At 35.8% G+C, this 15,703-nt stretch overlaps 1 protein-coding gene across 5 annotated transcripts in view; it reads left to right on the plus strand.

Annotated features, from left to right (window-relative positions):
• The window catches only part of SOX5 (SRY-box transcription factor 5), a 1,007,739-nt gene that overhangs the window by 791,992 nt on the left and 200,044 nt on the right, over positions 1–15,703 (plus strand). For all 5 annotated transcript variants that reach the window (XM_035028072.1, XM_035028070.1, XM_035028073.1 and 2 more), the window contains one exon: positions 15,141–15,313. In XM_035028072.1, the coding sequence (XP_034883963.1) occupies positions 15,141–15,313 (173 nt within the window). The remainder of the gene's footprint in view (positions 1–15,140; positions 15,314–15,703) is intronic.

Below are 15,703 nucleotides of genomic sequence, written 5' to 3' on the forward strand. Positions count from 1 at the left end.
CAGAAAATGCTGGACTGAATATTTCACTTTTCATCCATTCTACTTGAAGTTTACGTATATTCAGGTTATGGTTAAGTAGACCTTGATGGTGAGAGAAAGAATGGGGGCTAATCAACACATTCAGTAACCAAAATCTATAATGGAATCAAATTCAAACAGATAATAATTTGTATGTCTTAAAGAGCTTGAAGACCAAGTTTAAAGAGAACAGAGAAATCTCTCTTCCAAGGCAGCAGATCCTTTATATTATTATGTTGGATTTTTAACCCATTTGCACCCGCGGTAGAGGATGTGTTCTCTCCAACGTTCTTTATTCTCCTCTGACCTGAGTGAAAACTGAGAGTAGAACAGAGAAGACCGCCTGTTCCAAGCCTTGTGATCTCATTCCATTGGAGGACAAACATTTTTCCCTCCCTTGTTTTCTTCACAAGTCAGACTTAAAAGCCGCCACGGCAGTGAATGTAAGCTTGGAGGAAAGCAGCTCCGCTCTCCTTTCAGGCTTGCCTGTGGGGTTAGTTCAGGAAGCTGTAGTACAGTCAAAAGAAGTTCCGTCTTTAATTTTGAGTTTTTTAAGCTTCACATTCAGAGCATAAGTTTGGTGATTGTCCTCTGGTTCTATTCAAAAAAGCTGTTTTCTGATGCATTTAAAAGGCAACTGTGGATCTTTCTTTGGTTGGGGGCATGGTTATTAGGTGCTTGGATAGGTTTGGCAGAAAACTGGGAAAATAGCGCTGGCTTACTTTTCCTACTGACTGCCCGTGACAGTTGCAATTACTCTCCATTGTTCATAGGTGGCTAGAAAGTGGAAAGGATACAATAGTGTGTAGCCCTCTGGGGGTAAATGAATTTGACTTAATGGTTCTTGGGGGGTCAGACACTATGATTATGCCATGCCCAGGAATGTGGTTTTCATGCCACCTTAGAAGAAGGTGTGTGAGAACAATGACTTAGCTGTTTGGCAGGTTTTTTTTTTTTTTTTTTTTTATGAAGCAAATGAAGGTGTAAGTCTCGTGTATGTGCGCACTGTTTTGGGTTGAGGTAGGCAAGAATAAGTGTGAGCTTTTCTTTATCTGGAAATATGAACTCATTCAACTATTAGATGATGAGCGATAATCGAGAATAATATATTTAATACACTCTTTGCATATGTTAGCACAGGTACTGCCTTTACAGTATTAACCAAGTCTTGTCAACTGAAACTTTTCTCCTCTGTTTACACTGGTCAGTTTTCATTTAACTTTTAATTAGTTCCAGAAAACATGTGAGTGAATGAGTGTGTGTGTGTGTGTGTGTGTGTCGTGTGTATGTGTGCATGTGCGCGAGCGCGAGTGCACCTATTCTTAAAATCAAAAACTAGCCAAGGGAGAGCAGAGCTCAGTTCCTAAGCACTGGCTTCAAGCTGCTGCATGTGAATTAATTTCAGGGCATTTGGACAAAGGTTAATATTACAGATTGGCAAAGTTCAAAGAATTGTTTCTTGCTATCACTGTTTAAAAAGTTAAAATGATAAACTTTTAAAAATAGGGGAAATAAATAGCATTTGGTTTGGATGTTTTAGCTATCCATAAGTAGTTGTCATACCCACTTAAAGTCAATCTCATTTTTCAAGAAACAATGTGGGTTAGTAAAGGTCACCCACTTCTGAAAGCATAAAATTATTTCTCATGTTAGATTATTTTGCCTGTTAGAATTTATACCATTTTATGGTCTGGTACCTTGGAAATGTGAAGTAATTAGGTTTTAAAGTTACATTCAAAACAGCCCTCTAAAAAACATCCAAAAAGGACACTAGATCCAGTTTTGCCGAACGCAACTGTGTGACTGAAAAGCTTGGCCCACCGTCAATATATGTGTATCCACTGATGAGCTGCCGGAAGAAATGATTTATTTCTTCTTCTCCAGTCAGCTATCTTGTGCAGACCGGTCAGCTTGCGGGGTTTTTTGTTGTTATCTATAGCAGAAGCACTGAGTAACGGTTGTGTGAGGTGAAGAAATACCTCTTAGAGCCTCATAGTTACGGAGAGGGCGACAAAACCGCGCCTGCTCTCCCCTTGGCAACGGGGCCATCACACGTTGTTTTAGCTAGCATGAAATTCCATTACACTGAAGGTCATTGCATTGGCACTTCACCTGAGCACAGTATCTGGGGATCCGTGGCAGCTTTGACTCATCTAAACAGATCATTTTCTTTTCAATAAAGTCATTGCAAGAATTTGTATTTTACGGACTTAATTTTTTTTTTTTTTTTTTTTTTTGTAGAATTGTGACCAAAAAATCTGCATGCAGAATTCTCGCAAATATTTCTATCTTGGTGAAGTTAGAAAAGCAGGGCGTTGTCTGAGAGGTTTTCTGTCCAGGTGCCTCAGATAAGCCCAAATCAGTTTTGCCACCTGCCTTGTATAAAGAATTCTTCAGAGCCTGGTTTCTTTGCCATTGGTATCTCTGGTAGGCCCTTTCTGACCCTGCTCAGAATGCATTAATTTAGGCCGGGAAAATGTTGTATCCGGTATTAAGAAAAATGCCAGCTGCAGTTGGTATAATAAAAAATTGGCTCTTTTGAAAGCTATAATTTTGTTCTTTCTAGAAGATGGAACATAAAGGCAAACACCAGACCGCTCTAGAATGCCAGTAATAGATTCGAGGAAATAACCTATTCGGTGATATTTTGGCCTCTTAGAACTCATGATAAATACATGCTCTTTAGATCCCACATGTGGGTTAAAGTAGATCCTCTGTTAGGTGACATAACATTTTGAGATAAAAGAGGTGTGGATTCAGTATGTGGCTTGAAAGAGATAATTCTGTTTAAATGACATTAGACGATTTGTAAACAAATCGGCATGGAATAAGAATCTGGTCCCAGGTAATAAATCTAGTAAGGGATCCTTAGAATTTTTAAATTTAAAACATGAAAACTAAAATCCCCGTTTAGCTACGTAAGGGCTTTTGTCACTTTGAAAGTTGTTTTAAACCCTTTCTTTTAAAATCAGAAAAACTAAGAATCACATGCTTTGCTCATACTTTGTGACTTACTTCATTTGTACATTAACCTAAAATATATGCCTGCACATTTTTATAAAAGGGTTGGAAATGTTGATTATTTTTTGAGGGAACTGTTGCCTCTGAAACGTGTTCAATGCAAGAGTCAGCCGTGAAGAAGGTACATAACACATAGACATTTACTTGTAAATAAAGTGAATGCTTAATGTTTTCAATCTACTAAGCTTGTTTTATAGTTCCTCTGTAGTTGCTTATGAGTCGTGTGTTCACTTTTTTTTAAAAAACTACTTTGTGAGAACCGAAGAAAGACTACTGGTCCATAGCATATGAGGTTTGGCAAGGTCTGTCAAAGTGACAAAAAAGTGACTTTATGTTTCCTGCCCATCAGTGACTTGCTCTGTCCCAGAATGCCAGAGACTTTATGCCTAAACAGAGCAAGTGATGGAAAGAGAATGGTCAGACATTGGATCTCATTGATTTCTGTATTGCTGATCTAGTTCACGAATTAAGAAGTTTTATATATCTTTCAAAGAAGGTACTTAATAATGCATGTTTTATTTTTTATTTTTCATTTTTAAAAAGATTTATTTATTTTATTTTAGAGAAAGAGAGAGAGCAAATAGGGAGAGGGGCACAGGGAGAGAATCTTCAAGCAGATTTCCCGCTGAGCGGAGCCCAATGAAGAACTCATCGCATGACCCATGAGATCACGACCTGAGTCAAAACCAAGAATCAGATGCTTAACCAACTGAGCCACCCAGGCACCCCAATAATGCATGTTTTAAACAGATACTCTTACATATTAAATCTGATTCTGTATTTGAAAATAAAAATGTGCCTTCTTCAATATTTTTTTTCTCATTTAAAAATACATTCATTCATTTAATGAGTATTCGTTCATGCAAGGGATGTGAAGATTCTAAAACTGAAACAATTTGGGGTGCCTGGTGGCTCAGTCGTTAAGTTGTCTGCCTTCGGCTCAGGTCATGATCCCAGGGTCCTGGGATCAAGCTCCTCATCGGGCCCTGCACCAGGCTCTGCATCAGGCTCCCTGCTCAGCAGTAAGCCTGCTTCTCCCTCTCCCATTCCCCCTGCTTGTGTTCCCTCTCTCGCTGTCTCTCTCTCTCTGTCAAAATAATAAATAAATAAAATCTTTAAAAAAATAAAATTGAAATAATTTTAAAACCATTATTGTTTTTCTTGTAGATATGGACTCCAAAGCTTACACTATCCAGATTATTAGATGATGGAATTAACCTAAAACCCTCTCCTCTTTTAAATGACTATTTTTCTTCCTAGGGAAGCATGGTGTAGTTAAAAAAACAAAACAAAACAAAAAAAAAACAAAAACTGGTGTCATGTTGCTGTGATTCTTCCAAGGACTTGTGGAAATCAGTTTAACTCTTTTGGTTTATTGCCTCATCTGCTCACTTAAAAAACAGTTGCAGATTACTATTGATTACACGCCCATTTATGTACAGGCACCTTGTAAACATTCTCCTTACAAAATTATTGTGACAGAGTCATTTTATTCCCAATTTACATAGGAAGAAGTGGAAACAGAGAGAGAGAGAGAGGAGAGAGAGAGATTAATTATCCAAAGCCACATACTTTAGTTGTGACAGAGTCAAGATGTGAACCTAATCCTGCCTGTCTTCAAAGGCTGTGCTCTTTGCATGATGCTTGGCAGTCTCTCCTCAGTAAAGTTGGAATGGATGATCTCTAAAATCCTTTAAAACTTGAAAACATTTCCAGACCCAACACAGCTGGATGCAGCACCCTCTGAGATGCAGTCATGATATTCTACTCTATGCTTAGATCTGTCCCTTAGCACACATACACTGTTTTGTATTGTTAGCTTATTTACGTATTTACCTTTCCCTTGTATACTACTAATTTGCCATTGGCCCAAAGTTTGGGACCCAGTTTGTACTTGATGAAAGGATGACAATTTAAAAATGCCATGTTTTGAGAAGATTATTATAGACAACATTAAAGTCTGTAAATGTGGCAAAGTTGATGTGATTTAAACAACAACAAAAAAAGCGACAACTGTTTTTTACATTTTAAATACAATATCCAAGGAGGTAGGTGGAATAATCTTGGGAAAAGTTTGTAAAATTATAATTTCCATTAAAGGTAAATATTTGTAATAAGAAATAGAATAGAGTAAAAAAAAAAAAGGAACAAGAACAACCCTTGCTTTCACTACAAAAGTGATAATGCACACATCTTGTCTATAATATCTCAGAAGCAAAGCATCAACCATAGGATAATAACGGTAAAGATCATAGCTACTTGTCAAATGTTCCATTTCACTCTTATGTCAGTTGCCTTATAACTGAAAGCTTCCTATAGGAGATATATTTAAATCCAAGTCAAAGGCCTCTTTTTAAGATCTTAAAGCAAAAGAACAAAAACCACTGTTTTTTCAAAATGATTATTGAAATCTATAAGGTAAGAATATGTATAATATTGGCAGTGTATAATAGAATATCAATTACTTTATTCTGTCATGTAATAAATAATAATATTCCTTATATAATTTTAAAGATTTTATTTATTTATTTGAGACAGAGAAAATGAGAGACAGAGAGCAGAAGAGGGAGGAGGGTCAGAGGGAGAAGCAGACTCCCCGCCCAGCAAGGAGCCCGATGTGGGACTAGATCCAGGGACTCCAGGATCATGACCTGAGCCGAAGGCAGTCGCTTAACCAACTGAGCCACCCAGTCGCCCCTAATATTCCTTATATAATTTTAATTGATTCTTACCTCTCAGGGTATTTATATAGCAGTAAAGGGTAGGTAGCTAAATTTTATCAAAGTTTGATTAAATTTGTTCTTAATGAAAAAGACCAATTCATAGATGTTTGTAAGGTGGATAACCGAACAAATACTCCTTTAATGAATTGGAATGATGCCACTAATATCTTTGATGAGGGAGTCTGCCTTTTCTCTCTTGTACAATAAGAGTGCCACTGAAAGAAGCTTTAGTTGTACATTTAGACTAATTTAAGTTAGTTTTTATTCATTGTATTTTTAGTTCATTCAACAAATATTGCTGTCTGGCCATGTGCTATGTTCTAGAGATAGAATGGTAGCAAGTAGAGTAGATGGACTTCTGCCCTTTTAAAGCTTACAGTATGGTAGAGCCTCTTTCATTAGGCAGAATTTTTAAAGGCAGGACAACAAATTATTTTTAGGTTCTTCAAGAGGAGTACCAGTTGAGAACAACAATATTTTCATTAAAAAAATTAAAACAAGTCAAGTCCTATCCAAAGTTTAACACTAATAGGCTAAGTAACACCAATTATTAAAGGGGAATAGAAAAAAAACCCTTGCAAAGATTGACCATTGCTTTGTAACAAAGAATTAAATTTCTGGTAAGTTTTTTGAAGGAAGAAACATAATCCCCAGTTTACTTTTAGTGTCAAAATTCTGGGCCTTTCCCCTTCTTGAATGAGTTTACTCTTACATTTCCTTTATTTGTATAATAACTCTTAGCAGTTTATTTTGATTTTGATCATTTAATTTCAAGCCATATATCTGTTTCATTTGAGTGGAATAAAACAATATTGGGGAAATGTCAGCTTCCACAGATTTTTTTCTTAAAATTTTAAATGTGTTCAAGACCATTTTCAATCTGAGTAATCCTGATGAGGGTTTTCCTTATGCATAGAATTGTACATTATTAGTCAATCAAGGACTTTTCTCTGTTCTTATGAAATTTGCTTTATTCATTTAGCAAATTGTGATGGGATGTCTACTTTGCTGGATTCCCAGCATCGAACAAAACAAACTAGTATTCTGCTATCATAAAGTTTATATTCTATGGAAGATTCAATAAATAAATGACTATGGTAATAAAATACAACATATGGTCTTAACTACTATGAACAGAATAAAAATTAAATGATGTGACTGAAAGTGAGATGGTGGCTTCCTAAATTTCATTGTTCAAGGGAGGGAGTCTGAGGAGTTGGCATTTAAATGATTATCTGGTTGGATCTGATAGTTTATTATCTTTTCCATTTAAATGTAAGCTCTCTGAAACAGAGACATTTTTGTCTGGCCTAGACACTGTGATATCCCCAACACCTAGAATAGTGTGAGGGACATAGAAGGAACTCTTCGGGTATATGCAAAAGGAATGAAAGGGAAAAGTTCATCATTTGAGGTGGTTCTCTCAGACAATTTGGCATTGTCTGGAAACATTTTTGGTTGTTATAACTAGGTGGGAAGTGCTACTAGCATCTAGCCAGAGATGCTACACGACACAGTCCCCAGAAAAGGAACTGTCTAGTCCAAAATATCAACAGTGCCAAGATTGAGAAATCTTGATCTAAGACAAGACTTTTCCATGGAAAACAATTAGAGCACAAAGACCCTAATATGGGAGCAACTTTAAAAAATGGTCTTGAACACATTTGAACTTTGTGTATTGGTATTGGAGGAACTCAAAGAAGGCCATGTAACTGAAGCACTTTTACAAAAGAGAAATGGAAGAGATGATGCCAGAGAAGGTCAGAGCTAGATCATTCAGGGCTTTGTTAGGGTAAGGAGTTTGGATTTTATTCTATGTGCAGGGTAAGGCTATGAAATGATTTTATACAGGTGTGTGACATGATCTGATTTACTTTTCTAAATGGATCGCTCTGAACTTTTGCTTGAAGAATAGCTTCTAGTAGGAGAAGAAGTGGAAGCGGGTAGAATGGTTAGAAAACAATTGTAGTAGTGAAGGCAAGAGATTATGAGGGCCTGGAATTAAGAGTTTGTACTGGAGATAGAGACTCATGGGCTAATGTTCTCGGGTTAATAGGATTCCCAATGAATTAGATATGGAAAATGAGGAAGATGAAAGGATGTAACAATATAGGGGCGGTGATATCTCTTACTGAGAAAGGGATGACCGAAGCTGATTCCCTTCTTTCATGTCTTGTGTCGCATTACACTAAGGAATGTTCTGACCTGTACTTCTGTGGAACCTGTAGGACTATAACAGTCACCAAATGATTACCATGCCTATAGTCATGAAACAGAATATATTTGCCTCTTACTTCAATAATCCTTCATTCAGGGGAACTGAAGCAGGACTAGCATAGATTAAAACACTTAAGAGTGCAAAGAAATGAAACATGAAAATAAATTATTATCAGTGACACACACAAACATGAACTCATTAGCTATCTGAATCTGGTTGACCTAGGCCATAGATACAGGATTGTGCCCCCATAGTGTTGTACACTTGTGAGATTCTTAAAAATCTTAAATCTATGTGAAGAAACAGTAGCTCCTCTTTTTGTTTGGGAGGCCTCTGGATTTTCCAGTGATGTTTACACACACACACACACACACACACACTTAAAGTCTAGGATATTTTATGACTCTTAACTAGTTTCTCTAATATTCATAGACCACTTATTGGACCCTCCCCATGCACTGGAAGATAATTATTATGAAGATCATGATAATTTAGAGATGAAGCCATAGAGTTTACTCCATCTTAATTTAGTACTTTTATAAAAGTGGGGAAAATTTCTTTTGCAAAAGCTTAAGTTCCTTGGCTCAACTCGCTTAAGCCAAAACCAGAACTTCTGTATAACTCATGTAAGATAATACATATCCCCACTTCTCTTGGCTATATTGCATTCCTAAACCTGAGAGTAGTTTAAAGGGAAGTGACTTACTCATTAAAATTTTAGATAATTTACTATATGCCAGGTCTTCTAGTAGGTAATGAGGGTATAAGAGTTGGTAATTTACAGCTGTTGCTGTCACAGCTATCTCTGCTGACTTTAGGAAATAAATGTGAAAATAAGATTTATAATGTAATGATTAAATAGTATAATAAAGATATCCACTGTGTGGGTTCCAAAAGAAGGGAACAGCTGTTATCCATGAGAGTCAGGATAAGAGTCTTAAAGAACAAGGCATATGACCTGGAACATGAAGAATGAATGTTTAGAGAGGGAGTGGCCAAGGTAAGACATTTGTGAAGGGTGGTGTCCTTTGTGAAGGATGTTGAAAAGTCATTGTGGCTAGAATTTAGGATGCACAAAGGAAGTGAGAAGGTTGGATCACAAATAGAAGGACTTTATTCATTCTTAAGAATGAATTGACATATTATTCCAAAGACAATGAGGAACAAGTGGGGGTATTTAAATGATTATTAAAATCATAGTTACATGGGTAGATTTGTTTTTCTAGGAAGATAATTTTGGTACCAGTTTGAGGATAGACTTATAGAGAGAAAAATTAGTGACAGGAAGTTCTATTAAAGGGGGGCACCTGGGTGGCTCAGTTGGTTAAGCGACTGCCTTCGGCTCAGGTCATGATCCTGGAGTCCTGGGATCAAGTCCCACATCGGGCTCCCGGCTCAGTGGGAAGCCTGCTTCTCCCTCTGACCCTCTCCCCTCTCATGCTGTTTCTCTCTCGCTCGCTCTCTAATAAATAAATAAAATCTTTAAAAAAAAAAAAAAAGGCTACAGGGGTGCGTGGGTGGCTCAGTCTGTTGAGTGGCCAACTCTGATCTCAGCTCAAGTCTTGATCTCAGAGTTGTGAGTTCAGGCCCCGCGTTGCTACAACAATTCATGAAAAGATGAAAAATGTCAGTGGAGATAAGGAAGGGAGGCTGGAACAAGAGGTCTCCCTACATACTCTAAAACAGCATTTATGTTATGGTGTCCTTCGTGTGAAGAAAATTGTTGTGGGTTGAATTGTGTCCCTCTAAAAATTCATATGTTCAAATTCTAACTTCTAGTACCTCAGAATATGACTGTACTTGGAAATACGGTCTGTATAGAGGCAATTAAGTTAAAATGAGGCCATTAGGGTGAATCCTAATCCAATATGACTGCTGTCTTTATAAGAAGAGGAAATTTGGACATGTATAGAGAGCGATGACATGAAGACACAGGAAGAAGAGGGCCATCTACAAGCCTAGGAGAAAGGTCTGGAACAGCTCCTTCCCTCATAGCCCTCAGGAGGAACTGAGATGCTGACACCTTAGTCTTGGACTTCTAGCCAATAAATATAAATTTCTATTCTTTAAGCCATACAATCTGTAGTACTTTGTTACAGCAGCTCTGGTAAACTAGTACAGAAATATTCTGGCATATGCTTGAATCTACGTTTACAAGAGTATGATAATAATAATAATTGTAGTTATCTCTGAAGGAATAGTATTCAGAGGAGATCTTTCACTGCATACCCTTTTCTAATTACCGACTATTTACTCATGTGAACATAATAATATTGCAGAAATACATTTGACTAATTAAAATTAAAACTGAAACAAAGCTATTTTGAGAAAAAAAATTATCATGATTTGTTGATACAATGCATTCAAGAGGATGCATAGTTGAGAAGAGAATTGAGGATGTTGTTAATATTTCTAACTTAGAATGTTGATTGAGTGATAACGCTTTAAAAATGAGAAAAATGCAGAACCCCACCTTATACATGTTGAATTTTAAAAGTGAGATCTACGCTCAGGATATCTGTTCTGCATCTATAAGTAAGTGACTAGGACTGGAGGACAAACTCAGGGTTGGCATAAACCTTAATATTTCATTGACTCTGAGACAGTATTCATTGTAAGACTCAGAGGGTTTAAAATATACAAAGTGTGTATCTGAGAATCATTGAAATATAAATAAGTGAAGACAAAAGGATTTTGTTAATCTTTCATATACTGAATGCCAAAATGATACTTGCTTATACTCAACAAACAAGTATATTTTTTTACACACTGGTATTACACCAGTTATGTAAATGGATAATATCACCTTAAAGTTTTAAGTTAGATTTCCACATATTATACATGAAATATATTTTTCTAAGTATGTAAATAATAAGAACATGCTCTTTAAAAGTATAAAAATATTAAAATGGCTTATAATTCCATCACCTAGAAATAGCCACTATTAATACATAAATAAATTTTCTTCCAGTCTTTTTTTTCTATAAATACAGATATGTGCATACATTAGATTTTTATACAGATATTTTTTTTAATTGATGTGTAACTGACATACAATATCATATTAGTTTCTGGGGTACAATTCAATATTCAATATTTGTCTATAATTGTGAAATAATCACAGTAAGTCTGATTAACATCCATCACCAAACACAGTTCCAAAATTTTTTTCTTGTGATGAGAACATTTAAGACCTACTTTCTTAGCAACTTTCAAATATGCAGGACAGTATTATTAACTATAGTCACTATGCTGTACATGACATTCCCATGACTTGTTTATTTTATAACTGGAAATTTGTACTTTTTGACCCCTTTCACCTATTTCACCCACCCCTTTATCCCTGCCTCTAGCAACTACCAATCTGTTCCTGAATTTATGAGATTGGATTTTTGTTTGTTTCTCTCTCTCCTTTTTTTTTTTCAGATACCACATATAATTGAGATCATATGGGGTTTGGCTTTGTCTGTCTGACTTATTTCACTTAGTATAATGCCCATAAGGCCTATTTGTATTGTCACAAATGGCAAGATTTTATTCTTTTTTTTATCACTGAATAATATTCCAGTGTGTGTGTGTGTGTGTGTGCATTACATCTTCTTTATCCATTCATCCATCAATGGACATAGGATGTTTTTATATCATGGCTATTGTAAAAAATGCTGCTATACATGGGGGTTCATATATCAATGATATTGATACTGATATTCCTATATCAAGCCAGTGTGTTCGTTTTCTTTTAATAAATACCCAGAAGTGGAATTGCTGGATCATATGATAGTTATATTTTTAATTTTTTGAGAAACATTCATACTATTTTCCATAATAGCTGCACGAATTTACATTCCCACCAACAGTGCACAAAAGTCCCCTGTTTTCCACATTCTTGCCAATGCTTGTTATTTCTTCTCTTTTTAGTTAATAGCCATTCTGTCAGGTGTGAGGTGAGATCTCATTGTGCGTTTTTGTGTGTGTGTGTGTGTAGTTTGGAGTTGCATTTCCCTGATGATTAGTGATGCTGAGAATCTCTTCATGTACCTGCTGGCCTAATGTATGTCTTCTTTGGAAAAATATTTATATTCTCTGCCCATTTTTTAATTGGATTGAATTTTATTTATTTTATTTGCTATTGAGTTGTATGAGCTCTTTATTTATTTTGAATATTAACCTTTTATCAGATATATAATTTTCTCCCATTCAGTAGGTTGACTTTTCACAAATGTTTCATTACTACCCAGTTTTTTCACCTAGCTTTATATCATGAACAAGTTCCCATACCATTAAATATTCTTAAAAAATAGTTTTTTCAAGGGTGAAAAATACAATCTGGATGTTCCATAATTATTTGATTATTCCCATTTGACATTGAGATTGTTTCTAATATTTCATCTGAAACATTTTTAAATACTTATCTTCATTTCTTGTAGTTTTCTTGGGCTAAGTTTTCTTTTTTTTTAAATTTTATTATGTTATGTTAATCACCATACATTACATCATTAGTTTTTGATGTAGTGTTCCATGATTGTTTGCATATAACACCCAATGCTCCATTCAATACGTGCACTCTTTAATACCCATCACCAGGCTAACCCCTCCCCCCACCCCCCTCCCCTCTAGAACCCTCAGTTTGTTTCTCAGAGTCCATAGTCTCTCATGGTTCGTCTCCCCCTCCAATTTCCCCCCCTACTATCTTCTTTTTTATTTTAACATATAATGTATTATTTGTTTCAGAGGTACAGATCTGTGATTCAACAGTCTTAAACAATTCACAGCGCTCAGGGTTCCCCTTTCTCCGCATCCCCGCCAACATCTGTCATTTCCTGACTTGTTAATTTTAGCCATTCTGACTGGTGTGGGGTGGTATTTCATTGAGGTTTTGATTTGGATTTCCCTGATGCTGAGCGATGTTGAGCACTTTTTCATGTGTCTGTTGGCCATTTGGATGTCTTCTTTGGAAAAATGTCTGTTCATGTCTTCTTCCCATTTCTTGATTGGATTATTTGTTCTTTGGGTGTTGAGTTTGATAAGTTCTTTATAGATTTTGGATACTAGCCCTTTATCTGGTATGTCATTTGCAAATATCTTCTCCCATTCTGTCGGTTGTCTTTTGGTTTTGTTGGCTATTTCGTTTGCTGTGCAAAAGCTTTTTTACACTGTTGGTGGGAATGCAAGCTGGGGCAGCCATTCTGGAAAACAGTATGGAGGTTCCTCAAAAAGTTGAAAATAGAGCTATCATATGACCCAGCAATTGCACTACTGGGTATTTACCCCAAAGATAAAAATGTAGTGATCCGAAGGGGTACGTGCACCCCGATGTTTATAGCAGCAATGTCCACAATAGCCAAACTATGGAAAGAGCCAAGATGTCCATCGACAGATGAATGGATGAAGAAGATTTTTTTTTTTTAAGAGAGGGAGGAAGAAGGGTAAGGGGCAAGGGGAGAGGGAGAGAGAGAATCTTAAGCAGGCTCCACACCTAGCACAGAGCCTGACACAGGGCTCAATCTTGCAATGCTGAGATGATGACTTAAGCCAAAATCAAGAGTTGGATGCTTAATTGACTGAGTCACCCAGGTGCCCCTGGGCTAGATTTTTATAAATGAAATTATCCCTTGAAGATAATGAGGATTACAAGGCCTGATATGTATTACTTTTCTTAGTATGTATTCCTAGAAATGTGGTTACTAATGATGTGTGAAGATGTACATTGTACCATCACTTGAATATTTTCTTTAAAATCTTCCCAGTATATATTTAGATTATTTATTATTAGAATTCTAATTGCAACAATCATATTGTTGTTATTCTTAGAATAAGTGTTCTTCTGTTCAATGGAATCCAAATGTCTGAAGTATAGTAAATTATTAGCAATAATTTATTGCTAGGTATTCATAATAAAGAATTAATGCATGATTCTTGACTTCTATTCACTCATAATTTCTTTTCTAGATATTTATTCTCTAGCCTATCTAAATTACATTAGAAACTTTATTTCCATTCCAAATGGGCCAGTGAAAATTATAAGCCACTAACTATAGCTACTACTTCCTAAAAAGCACATGCTTTTTCAGCATAAATTGTTAGAGAGAAATACACTGGGATGGGGAAGGGTGACTGGGTTATAACAGATCCTTCTATCTAATTACATATACAGGTGGCAAATGCATTATTAAAATAGTGCTTAGTGTCTTATATTAAAGTGAAAATTGTAATTAAAAAGTATGTTCTCTCCTGCTGTGAGTGCTTTACCATAGGGGTCTTGTCTATCTGGTGAATTTTAAAAGAACAATTAAAAGTGATATTGTTCCTGTTTCAGTGAACTGCTCACATTTTTGGTGTACCAAATAAGTATTTTAACCTAACAAAGAAGATTCATAGCATGTTTTAAATATCCTGAGCCTGTTATTTATCATAAATGACTGCTGTGACTTCTTCTCCAAGTGTTGAATTTAACTATAATCTTTGGTGACTATAATGTGATCTCTTAGTTTTTCAACCATATTTCATAATTTCATGATAGCCTGAATTTATATTCTCAATCTTGGATATTTTCCCTGCTAGTTATATTCTATTTTTGAAGAAAGCCTCTGAGTGGCATATGAGAAAACTGTCTAAAATTTGATTGGCTAATAGATTGTTTCCCTTTTTTAATGTAGAATTCCTTGGTTCTAATTCTTCAAGATTCTTTTTTGAGAAAAGGAGAATGATATTACTGATAATAATAACTTGATCTCCTAATAATTATGGTTATTAAATGTTCATGTTTTTGTCTTGCCTCCTTAATTTGATTAAAAACTACTTAGGGCAAGGAGCTGTGCTTTAGGCTTCTTTTTATTTTTTGTCAGATCCCACCATAGAACATTAAAATAATAGATGCTCACCCCACCATTTTTTGATTTGCTTGTAAAATTAAAAACTATAGATTATTACTTGTCATACATAAAAAAATCAAAATATTTGTTCATTCTGATATTTTGTAAAGGGGAAATTCCCATTGCTTTTCACCGTGGAGTTAAAAAATCTGAAAGAAAGTGAGCCTATGTTTGTGTGTTAACCTTCTATTTAGAATAGTTCTCTATACAACAGATTCATTGTCACTGAATAATCACTCTCTTTTCATTTCCCTTTTCTTGTATGTTTTATTGCCATGTTATTTTCAGGGACTCCTGAAAGCCTAGCTGAGAAGGAGAGGCAGCTCATGGGTATGATCAATCAGCTGACCAGTCTGCGAGAGCAGCTACTGGCTGCCCACGATGAGCAGAAGAAACTGGCTGCATCTCAGATCGAGAAACAACGCCAGCAAATGGAGTTGGCCAAACAGCAACAAGAACAGGTGAGTAGGAGCCAGGGACACAAGTTCCTTAGACATGGTTTTGCCTGCTATTTATAGGACGCTCCTAGGTGCACAAAGATCAATAAAAGTCTTTCTTCCCACCTCACATAAATAAATAAAAAAACAAAATACAAAAGAAGCAAACAAACAAAAACACTTTGATCTGAAAAAGCTTATCAACTACTTTAGTGGTATGTAACATCGAAGTAATTATAACCAAGGTGAAATTCTGATAGGTCATGAGAGAAGTACCAAGCAGAATCATGGCATGTCAAGAGAACATTTCCAGTCAGGGACACCGTGAAAGAGTTCATTCAACAGGTGTTTGGTATGAGCTTTGAAGAATAAGTAGGATTTAACAAATGAAGTAAATTAATTATGGCCCAGGAA

This window comes from Mirounga leonina, unplaced genomic scaffold (assembly GCF_011800145.1).
Source record: "Mirounga leonina isolate KUSES-001 unplaced genomic scaffold, KU_Mleo_1.0 Mir_201, whole genome shotgun sequence".
Classification (NCBI taxonomy): Eukaryota; Metazoa; Chordata; class Mammalia; order Carnivora; family Phocidae; genus Mirounga; species Mirounga leonina.